Source organism: Salmo trutta, chromosome 13 (assembly GCF_901001165.1).
Source record: "Salmo trutta chromosome 13, fSalTru1.1, whole genome shotgun sequence".
NCBI lineage: Eukaryota > Metazoa > Chordata > Actinopteri > Salmoniformes > Salmonidae > Salmo > Salmo trutta.
The window spans coordinates 62,785,534-62,802,671 of record NC_042969.1 but is presented as its reverse complement, the minus strand read 5'-3'; the positions used below and the strand labels follow the sequence as shown (position 1 = coordinate 62,802,671).

General features: G+C 46.6%; 1 protein-coding gene across 6 annotated transcripts in view; it reads left to right on the top strand.

The window, feature by feature from the left end:
* LOC115206262 (breast carcinoma-amplified sequence 3-like) overlaps window positions 1-17,138 on the top strand; it is a 356,706-nt gene that overhangs the window by 123,114 nt on the left and 216,454 nt on the right. For all 6 annotated transcript variants that reach the window (XM_029773020.1, XM_029773022.1, XM_029773019.1 and 3 more), the window contains 4 exons: window positions 2,719-2,843; window positions 3,198-3,363; window positions 3,999-4,099; window positions 12,121-12,221. In XM_029773020.1, the coding sequence (XP_029628880.1) occupies window positions 2,719-2,843; window positions 3,198-3,363; window positions 3,999-4,099; window positions 12,121-12,221 (493 nt within the window). The remainder of the gene's footprint in view (window positions 1-2,718; window positions 2,844-3,197; window positions 3,364-3,998; window positions 4,100-12,120; window positions 12,222-17,138) is intronic.

Sequence of the window (17,138 nt, the reverse complement as noted above, 5' to 3'; positions counted from 1 at the left end):
ATACCATAGACATCCTCTACAGAGCTGATCTACTGGCATGGGAATACACAGACACAGGCTTTAAAATACCATAGACATCCTCTACAGAGCTGGTCTACTGGCATGGAAATACACAGACACAGGCTTTAAAATACCATAGACATCCTCTACAGAGCTGATCTACTGGCATGGGAATACACAGACACAGGCTTTAAAATACCATAGACATCCTCTACAGAGCTGGTCTACTGGCATGGGAATACACAGACACAGGCTTTAAAATACCATAGACATCCTCTACAGAGCTGATCTACTGGCATGGAAATACACAGACACAGGCTTTAAAATACCATAAACATCCTCTTTATTTATTTATTTATTTATTTATTTTTATTTTACCGTTATTTAACCAGGTAAGTTGACTGAGAACACATTCTCATTTACAGCAACGACCTGGGGAATAGTTTCAGGGGAGAGGAGGGGGATGAATGAGCCAATTGTAAGCTGGGGATGATTAGGTGGCCGTGATGGTATGAGTGCCAGATTGGGAATTTAGCCAGGACACCGGGGTTAACACCCCTACTCTTAAGATAAGTGCAATGGGATCTTTAATGACCTCAGAGAGTCAGGACACCCGTTTAACGTCCCATCCGAAAGACGGCACCCTACACAGGGCAGTGTCCCCAATCACTGCCCTGGGGCATTGGGATATTTTTTAGACCAGAGGAAAGAGTGCCTCCTACTGGCCCTCCAATACCACTTCCAGCAGCATCTGGTCTCCCATCCAGGGACTGACCAGGACCAACCCTGCTTAGCATCAGAAGCAAGCCAGCAGTTGGATGCAGGGTGGTATGCTGCTGATCTACTGGCATGGGAATACACAGACACAAGCTTTAAAATACCATAGACATCCTCTACAGAGCTGATCTACTGGCATGGGAATATACAGACACAAGCTTTAAAATACCATAGACATCCTCTACAGAGCTGATCTACTGGCATGGGAATACACAGACACAGGCTTTAAAATACCATAGACATCCTCTACAGAGCTGGTCTACTGGCATGGGAATATACAGACACAAGCTTTAAAATACCATAGACATCCTCTACAGAGCTGATCTACTGGCATGGAAATACACAGACACAAGCTTTAAAATACCATAGACATCCTCTACAGGGCTGATCTACTGGCATGGGAATACACAGACACAGGCTTTAAAATACCATAGACATCCTCTACAGAGCTGATCTACTGGCATGGGAATACACAGACACAGGCTTTAAAATACCATAGACATCCTCTACAGAGCTGATCTACTGGCATGGAAATACACAGACACAAGCTTTAAAATACCATAGACATCCTCTACAGAGCTGATCTACTGGCATGGGAATACACAGACACAGGCTTTAAAATACCATAGACATCCTCTACAGAGCTGGTCTACTGGCATGGGAATACACAGACACAGGCTTTAAAATACCATAGACATCCTCTACAGAGCTGATCTACTGGCATGGGAATACACAGACACAAGCTTTAAAATACCATAGACATCCTCTACAGAGCTGATCTACTGGCATGGAAATACACAGACACAAGCTTTAAAATACCATAGACATCCTCTACAGAGCTTATCTACTGGCATGGGAATACACAGACACAGGCTTTAAAATACCATAGACATCCTCTACAGAGCTGATCTACTGGCATGGGAATACACAGACACAGGCTTTAAAATACCATAGACATCCTCTACAGAGCTGGTCTACTGGCATGGGAATACACAGACACAGGCTTTAAAATACCATAGACATCCTCTACAGAGCTGATCTACTGGCATGGGAATACACAGACACAGGCTTTAAAATACCATAGACATCCTCTACAGAGCTGATCTACTGGCATGGGAATACACAGACACAGGCTTTAAAATACCATAGACATCCTCTACAGAGCTGATCTACTGGCATGGGAATACACAGACACAGGCTTTAAAATACCATAGACATCCTCTACAGAGCTGATCTACTGGCATGGGAATACACAGACACAGGCTTTAAAATACCATAGACATCCTCTACAGAGCTGATCTACTGGCATGGGAATACACAGACACAGGCTTTAAAATACCATAGACATCCTCTACAGAGCTGATCTACTGGCATGGGAATACACAGACACAGGCTTTAAAATACCATAGACATCCTCTACAGAGCTGATCTACTGGCATGGGAATACACAGACAGAGACCCACGTTATCCCGTTCCGACTGCAGGAACCCTATATTGGATGAGGGAGGAAATATCCTGTATTATGTCTAATGATGTTTTTAATTTGCTTAATAGTAGAGACCACTACATAAATCATTTGTTCAAACACCGGCACAGTGAAATTGGACACAATTCAGAGCAAAAAAGATTTCTTCTATTTTTTTTGTTGCTATCAATGCACTTCATTTTAAGTCATGCTCATCTCCTTTATTTTGTTAAATCGCATGAAATGTAATTGTATTAAAAGCTTGGCTTGTTCTTTGTTCACAGATGTGGCAGTGTTTGAACTTTAATATCTCAAACCAGATTGGGCATCATTCTCTCATTCTTTAACTACAGCTTTAGTTCATCTAACAACTCAAACCGCCAGCCTTTATTTTCTCCAAGACGAGTACCCTATGTCCCCTCGGCTGTGTTCTCCTACCCAATCACACCCTCTCTCTTTCTCTCTTTCTCCTGCAGCAAAGCCAAGCCTCCCCCACAGATCTCCCCCAGTAAGTCCAGTGGAGGAGAGTTCTGTGTGGCTGCTGTCTTTGCTGCCTCACGCTCCTGGTACATGACCAACCCCAACATGAAGAGAGAGAAAGGTGAGGAGGGGTCGCTTTGGCTTTGTAGCATTATGTTTCTCATTAGATCCCACTAGTGCACTAGTATCCTAGCTGTTACCCCCAAAACCACCATCACGCTAAAACACTTTCATTTCGTTTTCATTTGGCAAAATGTAGAAGTTTAAAATCTGTGTGAGAATCGTAAATACCATTTGACTTAGATCTGTGTGTTGACCCCTCTTAGCCCCCTGTGTAGACCCAACATTAAGGTCAAGGAAGTACAAACCCACTCAGGGAGATGCTGGGCGAAGTAGACAAAACACTTAGCTATGTCACAACAACATGCTCCTCTTACTTTGTAACGTTGACCTGTTGACCTCCCCTGTTCCTCAGACCAGTCCAGCCGGTCAGTGGTGGAGTCCCTCTACATCCTCAGTTGCTATGGCACCCTAGTGGAGCACGTCCTGGAGCCTCGGCCAATCAGCACAGCCCAGAAGATCAGCGATGACACACCCCTGGAGCTCAACACATGTCCACGGGCCTGCTGGAGCCTGGCCAGGTAACTGACCCTTCCTAACACATGTCCACGGGCCTGCTGGAGCCTGGCCAGGTAACTGACCCTTCCTAACACATGTCCACGGGCCTGCTGGAGCCTGGCCAGGTAACTGACCCTTCCTAACACATGTCCACGGGCCTGCTGGAGCCTGGCCAGGTAACTGACCCTTCCTAACACATGTCCACGGGCCTGCTGGAGCCTGGCCAGGTAACTGACCCTTCCTAACACATGTCCACGGGCCTGCTGGAGCCTGGCCAGGTATCTGACCCTTCCTAACACATGTCCACGGGCCTGCTGGAGCCTGGCCAGGTAACTGACCCTTCCTAACACATGTCCACGGGCCTGCTGGAGCCTGGCCAGGTAACTGACCCTTCCTAACACACACACACACACACACACACACACACACACACACACACACACACACACACACCCTCTGTTTTTCCCCCCTCTGCTAAGCTGTGGTTCATGTTATGAAGATTTACATACAGTAATATATTGTGCAGTTATACAGTAATGTATGTGATTTATAAAATAGTGCACTACATTGGGAATAGGGTGCCATTTGGGAGAGATCCTGAGATGTTCTCTGTAATTGACTGTGTGTTTCTCTCCTGTGTTGTGTTTGGTTGTTACAGGACTCCACTGTGGAATGAGCTGCAGCCTCCCTTTCTCTCCAACCACCCTCTGGTGCTGGCCTCTGACCTGGTGCAGTGTTACCAGTACCTCCTGGCTGGATGTAAGTGTTATACACTGTGTGTGTGTACTATCTGTACGTGTGTGTGCACCAAGCGCCATTAGCCCGGTGCCAGAGCTGAAGCCTACTGATTCCTACTGTTTATTCTCTATGGGAGGTTGTCTTCACCCTCTTATTGGTGACATACTGAGAGTAGGACTCTTTCAGTCCTCCTCCATTGCTCCCCTTTTAAAACCCTCAGTGGAGGTCAGACATCAGTCCATCTGAGTAGTGCTCTGGCCTCAGATCTCTTATCACACAAACTATCAGCTTTTCATCCCTTCCATTCCGTCTGTACGGTGCTTTCAATCAAGTCTTTGTCACTGTGTGTCGCTGTGTCTGCCTCCTCTGGACAAGTCAGCATGACAACGCTAACAGCTCAACCAACTCCACTCAACTCATTCAAATGAAGCCGATTAGCCAGCCTCCAAACTCCTCCTAACTCAGTAACAAGTACAAAGAGCACAAAGCACTTCAGGTTGATAAGTGACAGGCTGTGGAGGCTGGAGATGGCAGAGGGAAGAGGAGGGCGACTCTGGAGGGCAGAGTGTACACGGATGGCCACACATTTAACTTATCCTCTGTTATAACTGTGCGTTGTTGCATTAGCTGCATAATCATAAACATAAATCAGTAATTAGTTCTTGAAGTGCCGTTGGGGCAAATCCCCTTCTCATCCCATGTGCTTGTCTCCTCTATTCTACGCTAAATTGGGTGCTTCCCAAATGGCACCCTATTCCCTACTTAGTGTACTACTTTTGATCTGAGCCCTATGGTCAACAGTAGTGCACTATAGGGAATAGGGTGCCATTTTGGAGTTAGACATTCTCCCAGTGCTCAGGGCTGAGCGGGTAGGATATTTTCTCAAATGAGTTCTAATAGTCCTTTCTAGTGTCAGAGCGATGAAGTGAAGTTGGTGTGACGGGTCGACAGCGGGCATCGGTGCTGGGTTTAGTGTGACTCGGTCCTGTGAGAAGGCATAATGGGCCAGGCAGAGGGCATAATGGGCCAGGCAGAGGGCATAATGGGCCAGGCAGAGGGCATAATGGGCCAGGCAGAGGGCATAATGATTTAGTCTCAGTGCTCTCTCACATTTATCTCCAATTAGTGATGTCCAAAATATCACCGCCCGCCCCACCTCGTCTGTCTCTCCCTCGCCCCGTTCCTCCTGCCAGCCGAGCAGCACCAACCCTTTCGCGCTCACACACCCAGGTCAATACAATATGCACTTACTTCATTTGCTGTCTTATACTTCTACCCATTGCTCCGCTCCACCCCCGGGCGTTTCCTGCATGCTGCTACGGCTCACGGAGTGCCACCTTTCATTCCTCCGCTTTGCACCCGTTCTGTTTCACAACACTGTGCGTCCACTCCGCTCGCCAGCGGATGGCTGGGCAGAGATGAAGTGATCCGGGGGGGGGGGGGGGGCAATCTGACCTGGGGATGCATGATGCTCAGCCACACAACAGAACACACACACTGTGTTGGCTCTTGTTGGCCTTCTCCAGTGGTGTGTAAAGATGAGTTTATGGAGGGAGAAGCTGCTGCTCTCCACCCTGCTCCAATACAAACTACACTATCAGGGTCTAGTTTACGTAGTAGATACTAGCCCAAACGTCAACAAGCAGAAGGAGTGAGGGACGGGAGGAGAAAGGGATAGGAAAGCGAAGAAGACAGAGAAATTGAGAGACATGGAGGAGATGAAAGAGAGGTCGCAAAGAGAAATATGGAGAGAGGGAGGGAGTGAGGCAGGGGGGTATGATAAATCACTGGTACCTTTTTTAGATCTGCAAATGAGTGTGTATTCAGGGACCTAGCTGGGTTCCACAACCTGCTAGAGTATGGGGTTAGAGGGTTTACATGTTGTGTGATTGACAGCTGCTGCTCTCTCTATATTGGGTGACCGGTGTGATTAAAAATGCATGTTGCTGTGAAGGGATGGAGCTCAGGGTCATGCCAGTCCAGCTGGAGAGGAGCCTCACAGGCTGGTGATTAAAAGCAGCGGTGGCGCCACTTCATGGTCACTATCTCTACCTGTTCGTCTGCCCAGCCCACTAGCACTGCTCTGGGTCCGCTCTGCTCTGCCACAGCCTGGTAAACAGCAACTCCACTACACTGCTGTGGATGATAAGAGACAGAGAGAGAGAGGTGCACACACCCACAGACAGACACACACACTCACAGACAGACACACACACACACACAGACAGACACACAAACACACACACACACACACACACACACACACACACACACACTCACACTCACACACACACACACACACACACAGACAGACACACACACACACTCACTCACAGACAGACACACACACACGGACAGACACAGACAGACACACAAACACACACACACACACAGACAGACACACACACACACACACTCACAGACATGGACACACAACACAGAGAGACAGTGAGATATGAAGATGACGTGCTGGCCTCATAAATGCTGTCTCCATCCAGCTTTGATGGCTCAGGGAATCGTCACTTATGTGAATGGCTCAGCCAGCCAGTTAGGAGAAACAGAAACCCTTTTCATTCTAAAAGGCCCAATGTGAATAAATGGGGCCAATTTGTGTTGCCCTGAGGTGTGGGACTAGATTTAAACCTGCGGTTGGATCCCTTAGAATAACACCACCACACGATTGACGAATGTGAGGCTTTTTTCCTTCCTCATTTGCAGCATTCATTCTTGAGATTTAGGGCATATTTTCCCCTTGCTGTTTCTTTGAAGCGTGGGGGCTGTATTCATATAGCTGTCTTTCTTGTGTGTTCAGACACCTCTTCCACGACCGCAAGACTTCACCGAGGCAAACATGGCGTGAATAATTTACCTCCCTGATCTTCTGGCTGGCTCCTCTGAGTAGGCTGGGCACTTCAGTGGTGGCTGCGTTGGTGCTTTTTGGCCCTGGCCTCCCCCCTAGTTTCACGTTTTATTAGTCGTATGTAGAAGTTGATGCAACAATAATAAGAAATAATAAAAGATACGAATACTAAAATAAAGTTTAGCCCCTAGATTCCTTTCATAATGTAGTAACTGTGGAGGCTGGCCGTCTCCTGGGCCTTCTACCATGACGACGCGCCACGGCCTTGTCAATAACCGCTAATTGGTGTGAGAGACTTCCGAGGCCAGCGGGAGCTGGTCTTTACCGCCGGGCTGTTTGGTCTTTACCGCCGGGCTGTTTGGTCTTTACCGCCGGACTGTTTGGTCTTTACCGCCGGGCTGTTTGGTCTTTACCGCCGGGCTGTTTGGTCTTTACTGTTTGGTCTTTACCGCCGGGCTGTTTGGTCTTTACCGCCGGGCTGTTTAGTCTTTACCGCCGGGCTGTTTGGTCTTTACTGTTTGGTCTTTACCGCCGGGCTGTTTGGTCTTTACCGCCGGGCTGTTTGGTCTTTACTGTTGGTCTTTACCGCCGGGCTGTTTGGTCTTTACCGCCGGCTGTTTGGTCTTTACCGCCGGCTGTTTGGGTCTTTACCGCCGGGCTGTTTGGTCTTTACTGTTTGGTCTTTACTGCCGGGCTGTTTGGTCTTTAACCGCCGGCTGTTTGGTCTTTTACCGCCGGCTGTTTGGTCTTTACCGCTGGGCTGTTTGGTCTTTACCGCCGGGCTGTTTGGTCTTTACCGCCGGGCTGTTGGTCTTTATCGCCGGGCTGTTTGGTCTTTATCGCCGGGCTGTTTGGTCTTTACCGCCGGGCTGTTTGGGTCTTTACTGTTTGGTCTTTACCGCCGGGCTGTTTGGTCTTTACCGCCGGGCTGTTTGGTCTTTACCGCCGGGCTGTTTGGTCTTTACCGCCGGGCTGTTTGGTCTTTACCGCCGGGCTGTTTGGTCTTTACCGCCGGGCTGTTTGGTCTTTATCGCCGGGCTGTTTGGTCTTTATCGCCGGGCTGTTTGGTCTTTACCGCCGGGCTGTTTGGTCTTTACTGTTTGGTCTTTACTGCCGGGCTGTTTGGTCTTTACCGCCGGGCTGTTTGGTCTTTACTGTTTGGTCTTTACTGCCGGGCTGTTTGGTCTTTACCGCCGGGCTGTTTGGTCTTTATCGCCGGGCTGTTTGGTCTTTATCGCCGGGCTGTTTGGTCTTTACTGTTTGGTCTTTACCGCCGGGCTGTTTGGTCCTTTACTGTTTGGGTCTTTACCCGCCGGGCTGTTTGGTCTTTACTGTTTGGTCTTTACCGCCGGGCTGTTTGGTCTTTACCGCCGGGCTGTTTGGTCTTTAAACCGCCGGCTGTTTGGTCTTTACCGCCGGGCTGTTTGGTCTTTACCGCCGGGCTGTTCGGGTCTTTATCGCCGGGCTGTTTGGTCTTTACCGCCGGGCTGTTTGGTCTTACCGCCGGGCTGTTTGGTCTTTACTGTTTGGTCTTTACTGCCGGGCTGTTTGGTCTTTACCGCCGGGCTGTTTGGTCTTTACTGTTTGGTCTTTACTGCCGGGCTGTTTGGTCTTTACCGCCGGGCTGTTTGGTCTTTATCGCCGGGCTGTTTGGTCTTTATCGCCGGGCTGTTTGGTCTTTACTGTTTGGTCTTTACCGCCGGGCTGTTTGGTCTTTACTGTTTGGTCTTTACCGCCGGGCTGTTTGGTCTTTACTGTTTGGTCTTTACCGCCGGGCTGTTTGGTCTTTACCTCCGGGCTGTTTGGTCTTTACTGTTGGTCTTTACGCCGGGCTGTTTGGTCTTTACCGCCGGGCTGTTTGGTCTTTACCGCCGGGCTGTTTGGTCTTTACCTCCGGGCTGTTTGGTCTTTACCGCCGGGCTGTTTGGTCTTTACCTCCGGGCTGTTTGGTCTTTACCGCCGGGCTGTTTGGTCTTTACCGCCGGGCTGTTTGGTCTTTATCGCCGGGCTGTTTGGTCTTTATCGCCGGGCTGTTTGGTCTTTACCGCCGGGCTGTTTGGTCTTTACCGCCGGGCTGTTTGGTCTTTATCGCCGGGCTGTTTGGTCTTTATCGCCGGGCTGTTTGGTCTTTACCGCCGGGCTGTTTGGTCTTTACTGTTTGGTCTTTACCGCCGGGCTGTTTGGTCTTTACTGTTTGGTCTTTACCGCCGGGCTGTTTGGTCTTTACCTCCGGGCTGTTTGGTCTTTACTGTTTGGTCTTTACCGCCGGGCTGTTTGGTCTTTACCTCCGGGCTGTTTGGTCTTTACCGCCGGGCTGTTTGGTCTTTACCTCCGGGCTGTTTGGTCTTTACCGCCGGGCTGTTTGGTCTTTACCGCCGGGCTGTTTGGTCTTTACCTCCGGGCTGTTTGGTCTTTACCGCCGGGCTGTTTGGTCTTTACCTCCGGGCTGTTTGGTCTTTACCGCCGGGCTGTTTGGTCTTTACCGCCGGGCTGTTTGGTCTTTACCGCCGGGCTGTTGGTCTTTACCGCCGGGCTGTTTGGTCTTTACCGCCGGGCTGTTTGGTCTTTACCGCCGGGCTGTTTGGTCTTTACCGCCGGGCTGTTTGGTCTTTACCGCCGGGCTGTTTGGTCTTTACCGCCGGGCTGTTTGTTAAAGAAAAAGTGGGAAAGGAGGATCAGCCATAGACAAGCACTCTACAAGCCGGCCTTGTCAGATAGTGACGTTATCCCAACTGGCCTGCCGAATTGTCAAGAAGGGCTGCCCAAATCAGTGAGAGAGAGACCACCTCAGATCATTAGTCCTATCCCTCCCCAGAGATCAGGTCATCAGTCAGTCCTGATCAATACCTGGCCCTGCTTTGTTCTGGGTCTACTCACTGTACCTGCTGTTACTGCTACTGGTATCCACCAGACAACTAACTCTGTCTGAAATTACACCATATTCCGATATAGGGCACTACTTTTGACCAGTGCACTCTCTATATAGGTAATAGGGTGCCATTTTGGATGCACACCTGTACTTCCTCCTGCTACTGGCCTTGACCAGACCACTCACTGTGTGTCGCCTCTGATCAGCAGAACTACACCACTTCCTCTTAGAGCCCAGAGACACAGCCTCGTTAAGATCGCTTAGGAACATTTTAAAAATCACTTGTTTTTTGATGGTGTGTTACCAGAGCAGGTTATTTTCCAAAGAATAACACCAATCAGATTTGCCTGGTAAACACATACATTTGTTATTTTTCTACTTGATAGGAATGGTTGTTATTCCGCCTGAGTCACTTCAGATTGTAGTCTTTGCTATCAACTATCACTAAAGCAAATATGCCGTCTTGCGTTAATGAAATAGTACACTGTTTCAGACAGGGAGTGTAGTGGGCCTTTAATAGTCATGTATTAGTGGACCAGTATAGCCATCTGCTGCACGGGAAAAAATGGTTTTCCTGAATGCATGCATGACTGCTGTCTGCACACCAAAATGATGTTGTTTTTCTCTGAATTGCCCTGTGAAAGCCTAATGCTGTAAGATGGTATTTTAGAACTAGTCATGTTGGAACAGAACAAGCTTGCCCACCTGACCCAGATTTCTAATGGGCCGTTTTTGGATTGCATAAACAACAACAGTAATTGTGAAAGGGATGGCGGGTATGTAGGGTTGTGTTCCCAACAACTACAAGCGTGCTTGTTGTAGTTCCTCAACGTCACAGCTAGGAGAGCTTAAAACAACATCTTATAGTTGAAGACTTTTCTTTGAGTCATAAAAATACATTGAAATGACTTAGGAACTGTGACCACTTGGAGACACCAGTTAGTCTGGATTTGGATTCTTGTGTCAGGTGAATTGTTGTCCTCAACTTTGGTCTAATAATTTTCCCATAATCTTTAAACTCTTACCTTTAAATTGCTACCATGCTTATGCATATGCTTTTCATATTTCTTCTGGAAGAAACATTTCAATTTAGCCGTGTCCATATAGGCCAATTTCTGTGAGTGTAAAGGGTTAAGAAAGTCTGTGATGACCGTAAAAGCAGCAGACCCAATGGCTGTCTATTGATCTATCTATATATTTATCCAGCCACTCACTCTGGTAGATATGTCTGTAACTGTTTGGTGGGGTCAGTCTGTCTCTGTATCCCTGCATTCACACACACACAGACTACACAGGTCTGTCTGTGCTTGGCCCTTGGGGATGACCACCGCCTCCCCACTCAGGAGCCTGTCTGTCCGGCTCTCTCAGGCCAATGGACCCCCCCCCACAACGCCGTAACCCGAGCCAGCCAGCAACTGCTCCAAAGCATCAATAATTAATTAGGGAACAGCTATTGCCCCCAAGGGTCAGAGAGCAAGAGTAGAGCAGGAGGGAGACAGAGTGGAAGGAAGGAGGGAGGGGTAGTAATAATTTTGTTTAATAAGTAACACAAGCAGGTTTTGTTAGAGAGCAACATAAGTATCTGGCTAGGAACCACACACACCTTCACGCGACCCGTCTCTCCAGAGCAGGTGAGAGCAGTGTGTTACAAGCTTTTAGGAAAATAAGGGCAGCCTCTCCACAGTATAAGAGTGTCAGTCGAGGTATTTGTTACAACGCCGCTGTGTGTGTGGTGTCAAACCAACAAGCACACCTCCTTGAGAAGCCTCCCTACACCTGCTCTACGCACGAGAGACCCAGAGAGAAAGTGAGAGAGCGAGGGAGAGAAAAGGCTAAAGAGGGGGCATAAGAGACAGCAGTGCCTTGTGTGCTCCAGATGAGAACTTAACAACTTTATTAGTCATTCCTGCATTAAACAAATTCACCACGGACTGGGGGGGTGCTAGGCCCTGGGGTGCCAGGAGAAAAGACAGATTTTACGCGTTAAGCTTCATTCTCCACGCCTGCTTATTCAAGCGTGTTAATACTCTGTCTGTCTGGGTGCCTCTCTGCCTGTGCCGCTGACGGGCCTCACACACACACACATGCACGCTCACACACACACACACGAGTGTGTACACATGTTCTCTCTCACTCACACTTACACATGCTCCTTCACACACTCAGGCACACACATGCCCTTTTGCTCTCTTAACTGAGTGTCAGAGAAACAAGCCAACAGGAAAAACTTGAGCTCTTTCTCTCTCCCTGTCTGTCCCTCGCTTTCTCTCTCTCACTCTAACAAACACTATCTCCCTCTCTCTGTGTCCACAGTGATGCCCCCTGGAAGCCCGGGTCCTGTGACGCGCCACGAGTCTTACGACAGCCTGACGTCAGACCACAGCGGACAGGAGGACGAGGAGTGGCTCTCACAGGTGAGACAGACACTGCCTGGCTGGCACCTCTGAGTGATAACCAAGTCAACATCATGAAACACGCCAGCACTAACACGCCTGATTCAGGTAATCTAAAGGGTTGATGCTCAGTTACCGGATAGATCAGGTTTATTAATGCTGGGCTATAACAAAAATGTGCACCTGTGCACCTTCTGGGGTTCCACCAGGAATGGATTGAGAAATGGATTGAGGAATCCTCCCAATCTATAGCAGCATCAAAGCATTCGCATTATCTGCACTTCAGATAATGGTAGTGGGGAAATGAGTGCCTTTTGCGTCCCTTTGACATTTTAAGTCGAAATTGTGCCCAAATATATTGAATTTTAAAAGCCTGTTATACTAAATTAAGTGCCCTTTAATATATTTTACAGCACTAAAAACATTCTACAAACCTGTTTTTTTAAATGAAAAAAGACTTGATAAAGTGCCCAAATTCTGCATTTTGACATGTCCCTCTGCATTCTCTGTGACTTCTGGGAAGATTTGAACCTACTTAACCCCAACATTTCTCAAATGTTTTACTGTCATTGTAAAGCTCTAGTTGTTGCTTTGACAAAATCATTTCTCAAGATGATTATTTCATGTTATCAGTGATTCCTTTTAAGGTATAAAAAAACAAACCCTGTCCATCATTTTAAGGTCAATCCTGTTACAGGAACTGAACTCTCGTTTTAATATGGTAAACTATTTCTTTTTAAATATTTTTTTCAAAAGAATCAATGAACATCTAATAGTTAAATCCTAGTGTAAAAGCAGCTGGTTCGACTCCTTGGCCATTTTCTGTAGTTTTTTTGGTGGAAAACTGAGTGAGTCAAGCATAACATGTCAACCCTGTCACCCATAGATAGACAGACTAGAAACTTTTTTTGTGAAGCTTGCATTCAATCGCCACTCCCTGCCCTCCAAGCTTCCATTCCCCCTGTCACGAGAGGATTCATGGCTGATTTAAGATGAAATCGTCAACTCCGTTACGGTCAACCCTGTTACGGTCAACCCTGTTACTTCATTTGGCACTTAATAGGCACTTACTCCAGTCATTTTTGAGATGGGAAAAAGTTTTTTGTGCTCTTTATGACAGAATGTGTTTTTTTTTGTTTTTTTTTCACCAAGTTAACTTACTCAAAAGGCACCTAATTGGTGGAATGACCCAGGAGCTAATAGGTGGTTTTTGGACTAAGTGGCTCTTGACTCTTAGATTCCTTGTCTTTGTCCAGCGGTGCATGATGCCACTATTACAGCATGAAATAAGATTACATTTTAATCTAATACCAAATAGTGGCCATTTTGGCACTGAGTACTGCCGTGAGATGTGGTTTGGAGGGATATACAGTGCCTTCAGAAAGTATTCAGACCCCTTGACTTTTTCCAGATTTTGTTACGTTACAGCCTTATTCTAAAATAGATTAAAGAAAAACAATTCCTCAGCAATCTACACACACACTCGAAATTGAGCTTAGGTGCATCCTGTTACCATTGATCATCCTTGAGATGTTTCTACAACTTGATTGGAGTCCACCTGTGTTAAATTCAATTCATTGGACATGATTTGGAAAGGCACACACCTGTCTATATAAGGTCCCACAAAAATGTCTGCCGCATTGAAGGTCCCCAAGAACACAGTGGCCTCCATTCTTAAATGGATGATGTTTGGAACCACCAAGACTTCCTTGGTGGTTGCAAAAAGGGCTTGGTCAAGGAGGTGACCAAGAACCCGATGGTCACTCTGGCAGAGCTCCAGTGTTCCTCTGTGAAGATGGGTGAACCTTCCAGAAGGACAACCATCTTGGCAGCACTCTACCAACCAGGCCTTTATGGTAGAGTGGCCAGACGAAGCCACTCCTCAGTAAAAGGCAAATGACAGCCCGCTTGGAGTTTGCCAAAAGGCACCTAAAGGACTCTCAGACCATGAGAAACAAGATTCTTTGGACTGACGAAACCAAGTTTGGAGGAAACCTGGCACCATCCCTACAGTGAAGCATTCTGGTGGCAGCATCATGCTGTGGGGATGTTTTTCAGGGACTGAGAGACAGTCAGGATTGAGGGAAAGATAAACAGCGCAAACTACAGAGAGATCCTTGATGAAAACCTGCTCCAGAGTGCTCAGGACCTCAGACTTGGGTGAAGGTTCACCTTTTAACAGGATAATGACCTTAAGCACACAGCCAAGACAACGCAGGAGTGGCTTCGGGACAAGTGCAGCGACGCTCCCCATCCAACCTGACAGAGCTCGAGAGGATCTGCAGAGAAGAATGGGAGAAACTCCCCAAATACAGGTGTGTCAAGCTTGTAGCGTCATACCAAAGAAGACTCAAGGCTGAAATCGCTGCCAAATCTGCTTAAACAAAGTACTGAGTAAAGGGTCTGAATACTTATGTAAATGTGATGTTTTTTTTTTTTAAACATTTTCAAAAAAATCTAAAAACCTGTTTTTGCTTTGTCATTATGGGGTATTGTGTGTTTAATTAATTTTAGAATAAGGCTGTAACGTAACAAAATGTGGAAAAAGTCAAGGGGTCTAAATACTCCGAATGCACCGTATGGTTGGGATATTTGTCACAGGTGTCGTAGGAATTAGACCAAGGCGCAGCGGGTTGCGTGCTCATCATTATTTTATTTATATGTGAACACGAAAAAACAATAAACAAAGAACGACAGTACGACAGTTTTACAGGCTATACACAGCAGTGCAAAAACAATCTCCCACAAAGGGACAGGTGGAAAACAGGCTCCCTAAGTATGACTCTCAATCAGAAACAACGATGTACAGCTGTTCCTGATTGAGAGCCACACCAGGCCAACAAAGAAATGCACAACATTGAAATCCTAGAATACAAAACAAGAACATAAACCAAAAACCCCGGAACACATAAATCCAACACACCTCTACATACACACACACCCCGAACCATATAAAACAAATACCCCTCTACCTAAATACACAGCCCAAACCACATGAAACAAACACCCCCTGCCATGTCCTGACCAAACTATAATAACAAATAACCCCTATTACTGGTCAGGACGTGACAATATTTAACGTTACAGATAAGTTGTATGGCGATACATTTTGAAGTCGGGAGTTTACATACACCTTAGCCAAATACATTTAAACTCAGTTTTTAACCATTCTTGACATTTAATCCTAGTAAGAATTTCCTGTCTTAGGTCAGTTAAGATCACCACTTTATTTTAAGAATGTGAAATGTCAGAATAATAGTAGAGTGATTTATTTCAGCTTTTATTTCTTTCATCACATTCCCAGTGGGTCAGAATTTTACATACACTCAATTAGTATTTGGTAGCATTGCCTTTAAATTGTTTAACTTGGGTCAAACGTTTCAGGTAGCCTTCCACAAGCTTCCCACAATAAGTTGGGTGATTTTTGGCCCATTCCTCCTGACAGAGCTGGTGTAACTGAGTCAGGTTTGAAGGCCTCCTTGCTCGCACACACCTTTTCAGTTCTGCCCACAAATTGTCTATAGGATTGAGGTCAGGGCTTTGTGATGGCCACTCCAATACCTTGACTTTGTTGTCCTTAAGCCATTTTGCCACAACTTTGGAAACATGCTTGGGGTCATTGTCCATTTGGAAGACCCATTTGCGACCAAGCTTTAACTTCCTGACTGATGTCTTGAGATGTTGCTTCAATATATCCACATCATTTTCCTTCCTTATGGTGCCATCTGTTTTGTGAAATGCGTCAGTCCCTCCTGTAGCAAAGTACCCCCACAACATGATGCTGTACCCCCGTGCTTCATGGTTGGAATGGTGTTCTTCATCTTGCAAGCATCCCCCCTTTTCCTCCAAACATAACGATGGTCATTATGGCCAAACAGTTCTATTTTTGTTTCTTCAGACCAGAGGACATTTCTCCAAAATGTACCATCTTTGTCCCCATGTGCAGTTGCAAACCGTCATCTGGCTTTTTTATGGCGGTTTTGGAGCAGTGTCTTCTTCCATTGCTGAGCGGCCTTTCAGGTTATGTTGATATAGGACCCATTTTACTGTGGGTAGAGATACTTTTGTACCTGTTTCCTCCAGAATCTTCACAAGGTCCTTTGCTGTTGTTCTGTGATTGATTTGCACTTTTCGCACCAAAGTACATTCATCTCTAGGAGACAGAACGCGTCTCCTTCCTGAGCGGTATGACAGCTGCGTGGGCCCAAGGTGTTTATACTTGCGTACTATTCTTTGTACAGATGAACGTGGTACCGTCAGGCATTTGGAAATTGCTCCTAAGGATGAACCAGACTTGTGGAGGTCTACACATTTTTTTCCTGAGGTCTTGGCTGATTTCTTTTGATTTTCCCATGTTGTCAAGCAAAGAGGCACTGAGTTCGAAGGTAGGCCTTGAAATACATTCACAGGTACACCTCCAATTGACTCAAATGATGTCAATTAGCCTATCAGAAGCTTCTAAAGCCATGACATCATTTTCTGGAATTTTCCAAGCTATTTAAAGGCACAGTCAACTTAGTGTATGTAAACTTCTGACCCACTGGAATTGTGATACAGTGAATAAGTGAAATAATCTGTCTGTAAACAATTGTTGGAAAAATGTCTTGTGTCATGCACAAGGTAGATGTCCTAACTGACTTGCCAAAACTATAGTTTGTTAACAAGACATTTGTGGAGTGGTTGAAAAACGAGTTTTAATGACTCCAACCTAAGTGTATGTAAACTTCCGATTTCAACTGTATGACCCCACTCTCTTCAGCTTGGTTAACCCTTCACTCCCTCATGTCTGAAGCCTGATCTCTGCAGGGAACCATCTCATTTCCTCCAGCAATCATTTCTGTCCATATATAATGGGTTGGGTAAATGTATCCAACTTAGTCTGTGGTCAGTAGCCACTATGATAGTGTTGCCGGGAGCCAAACCAACTACCATCTATCT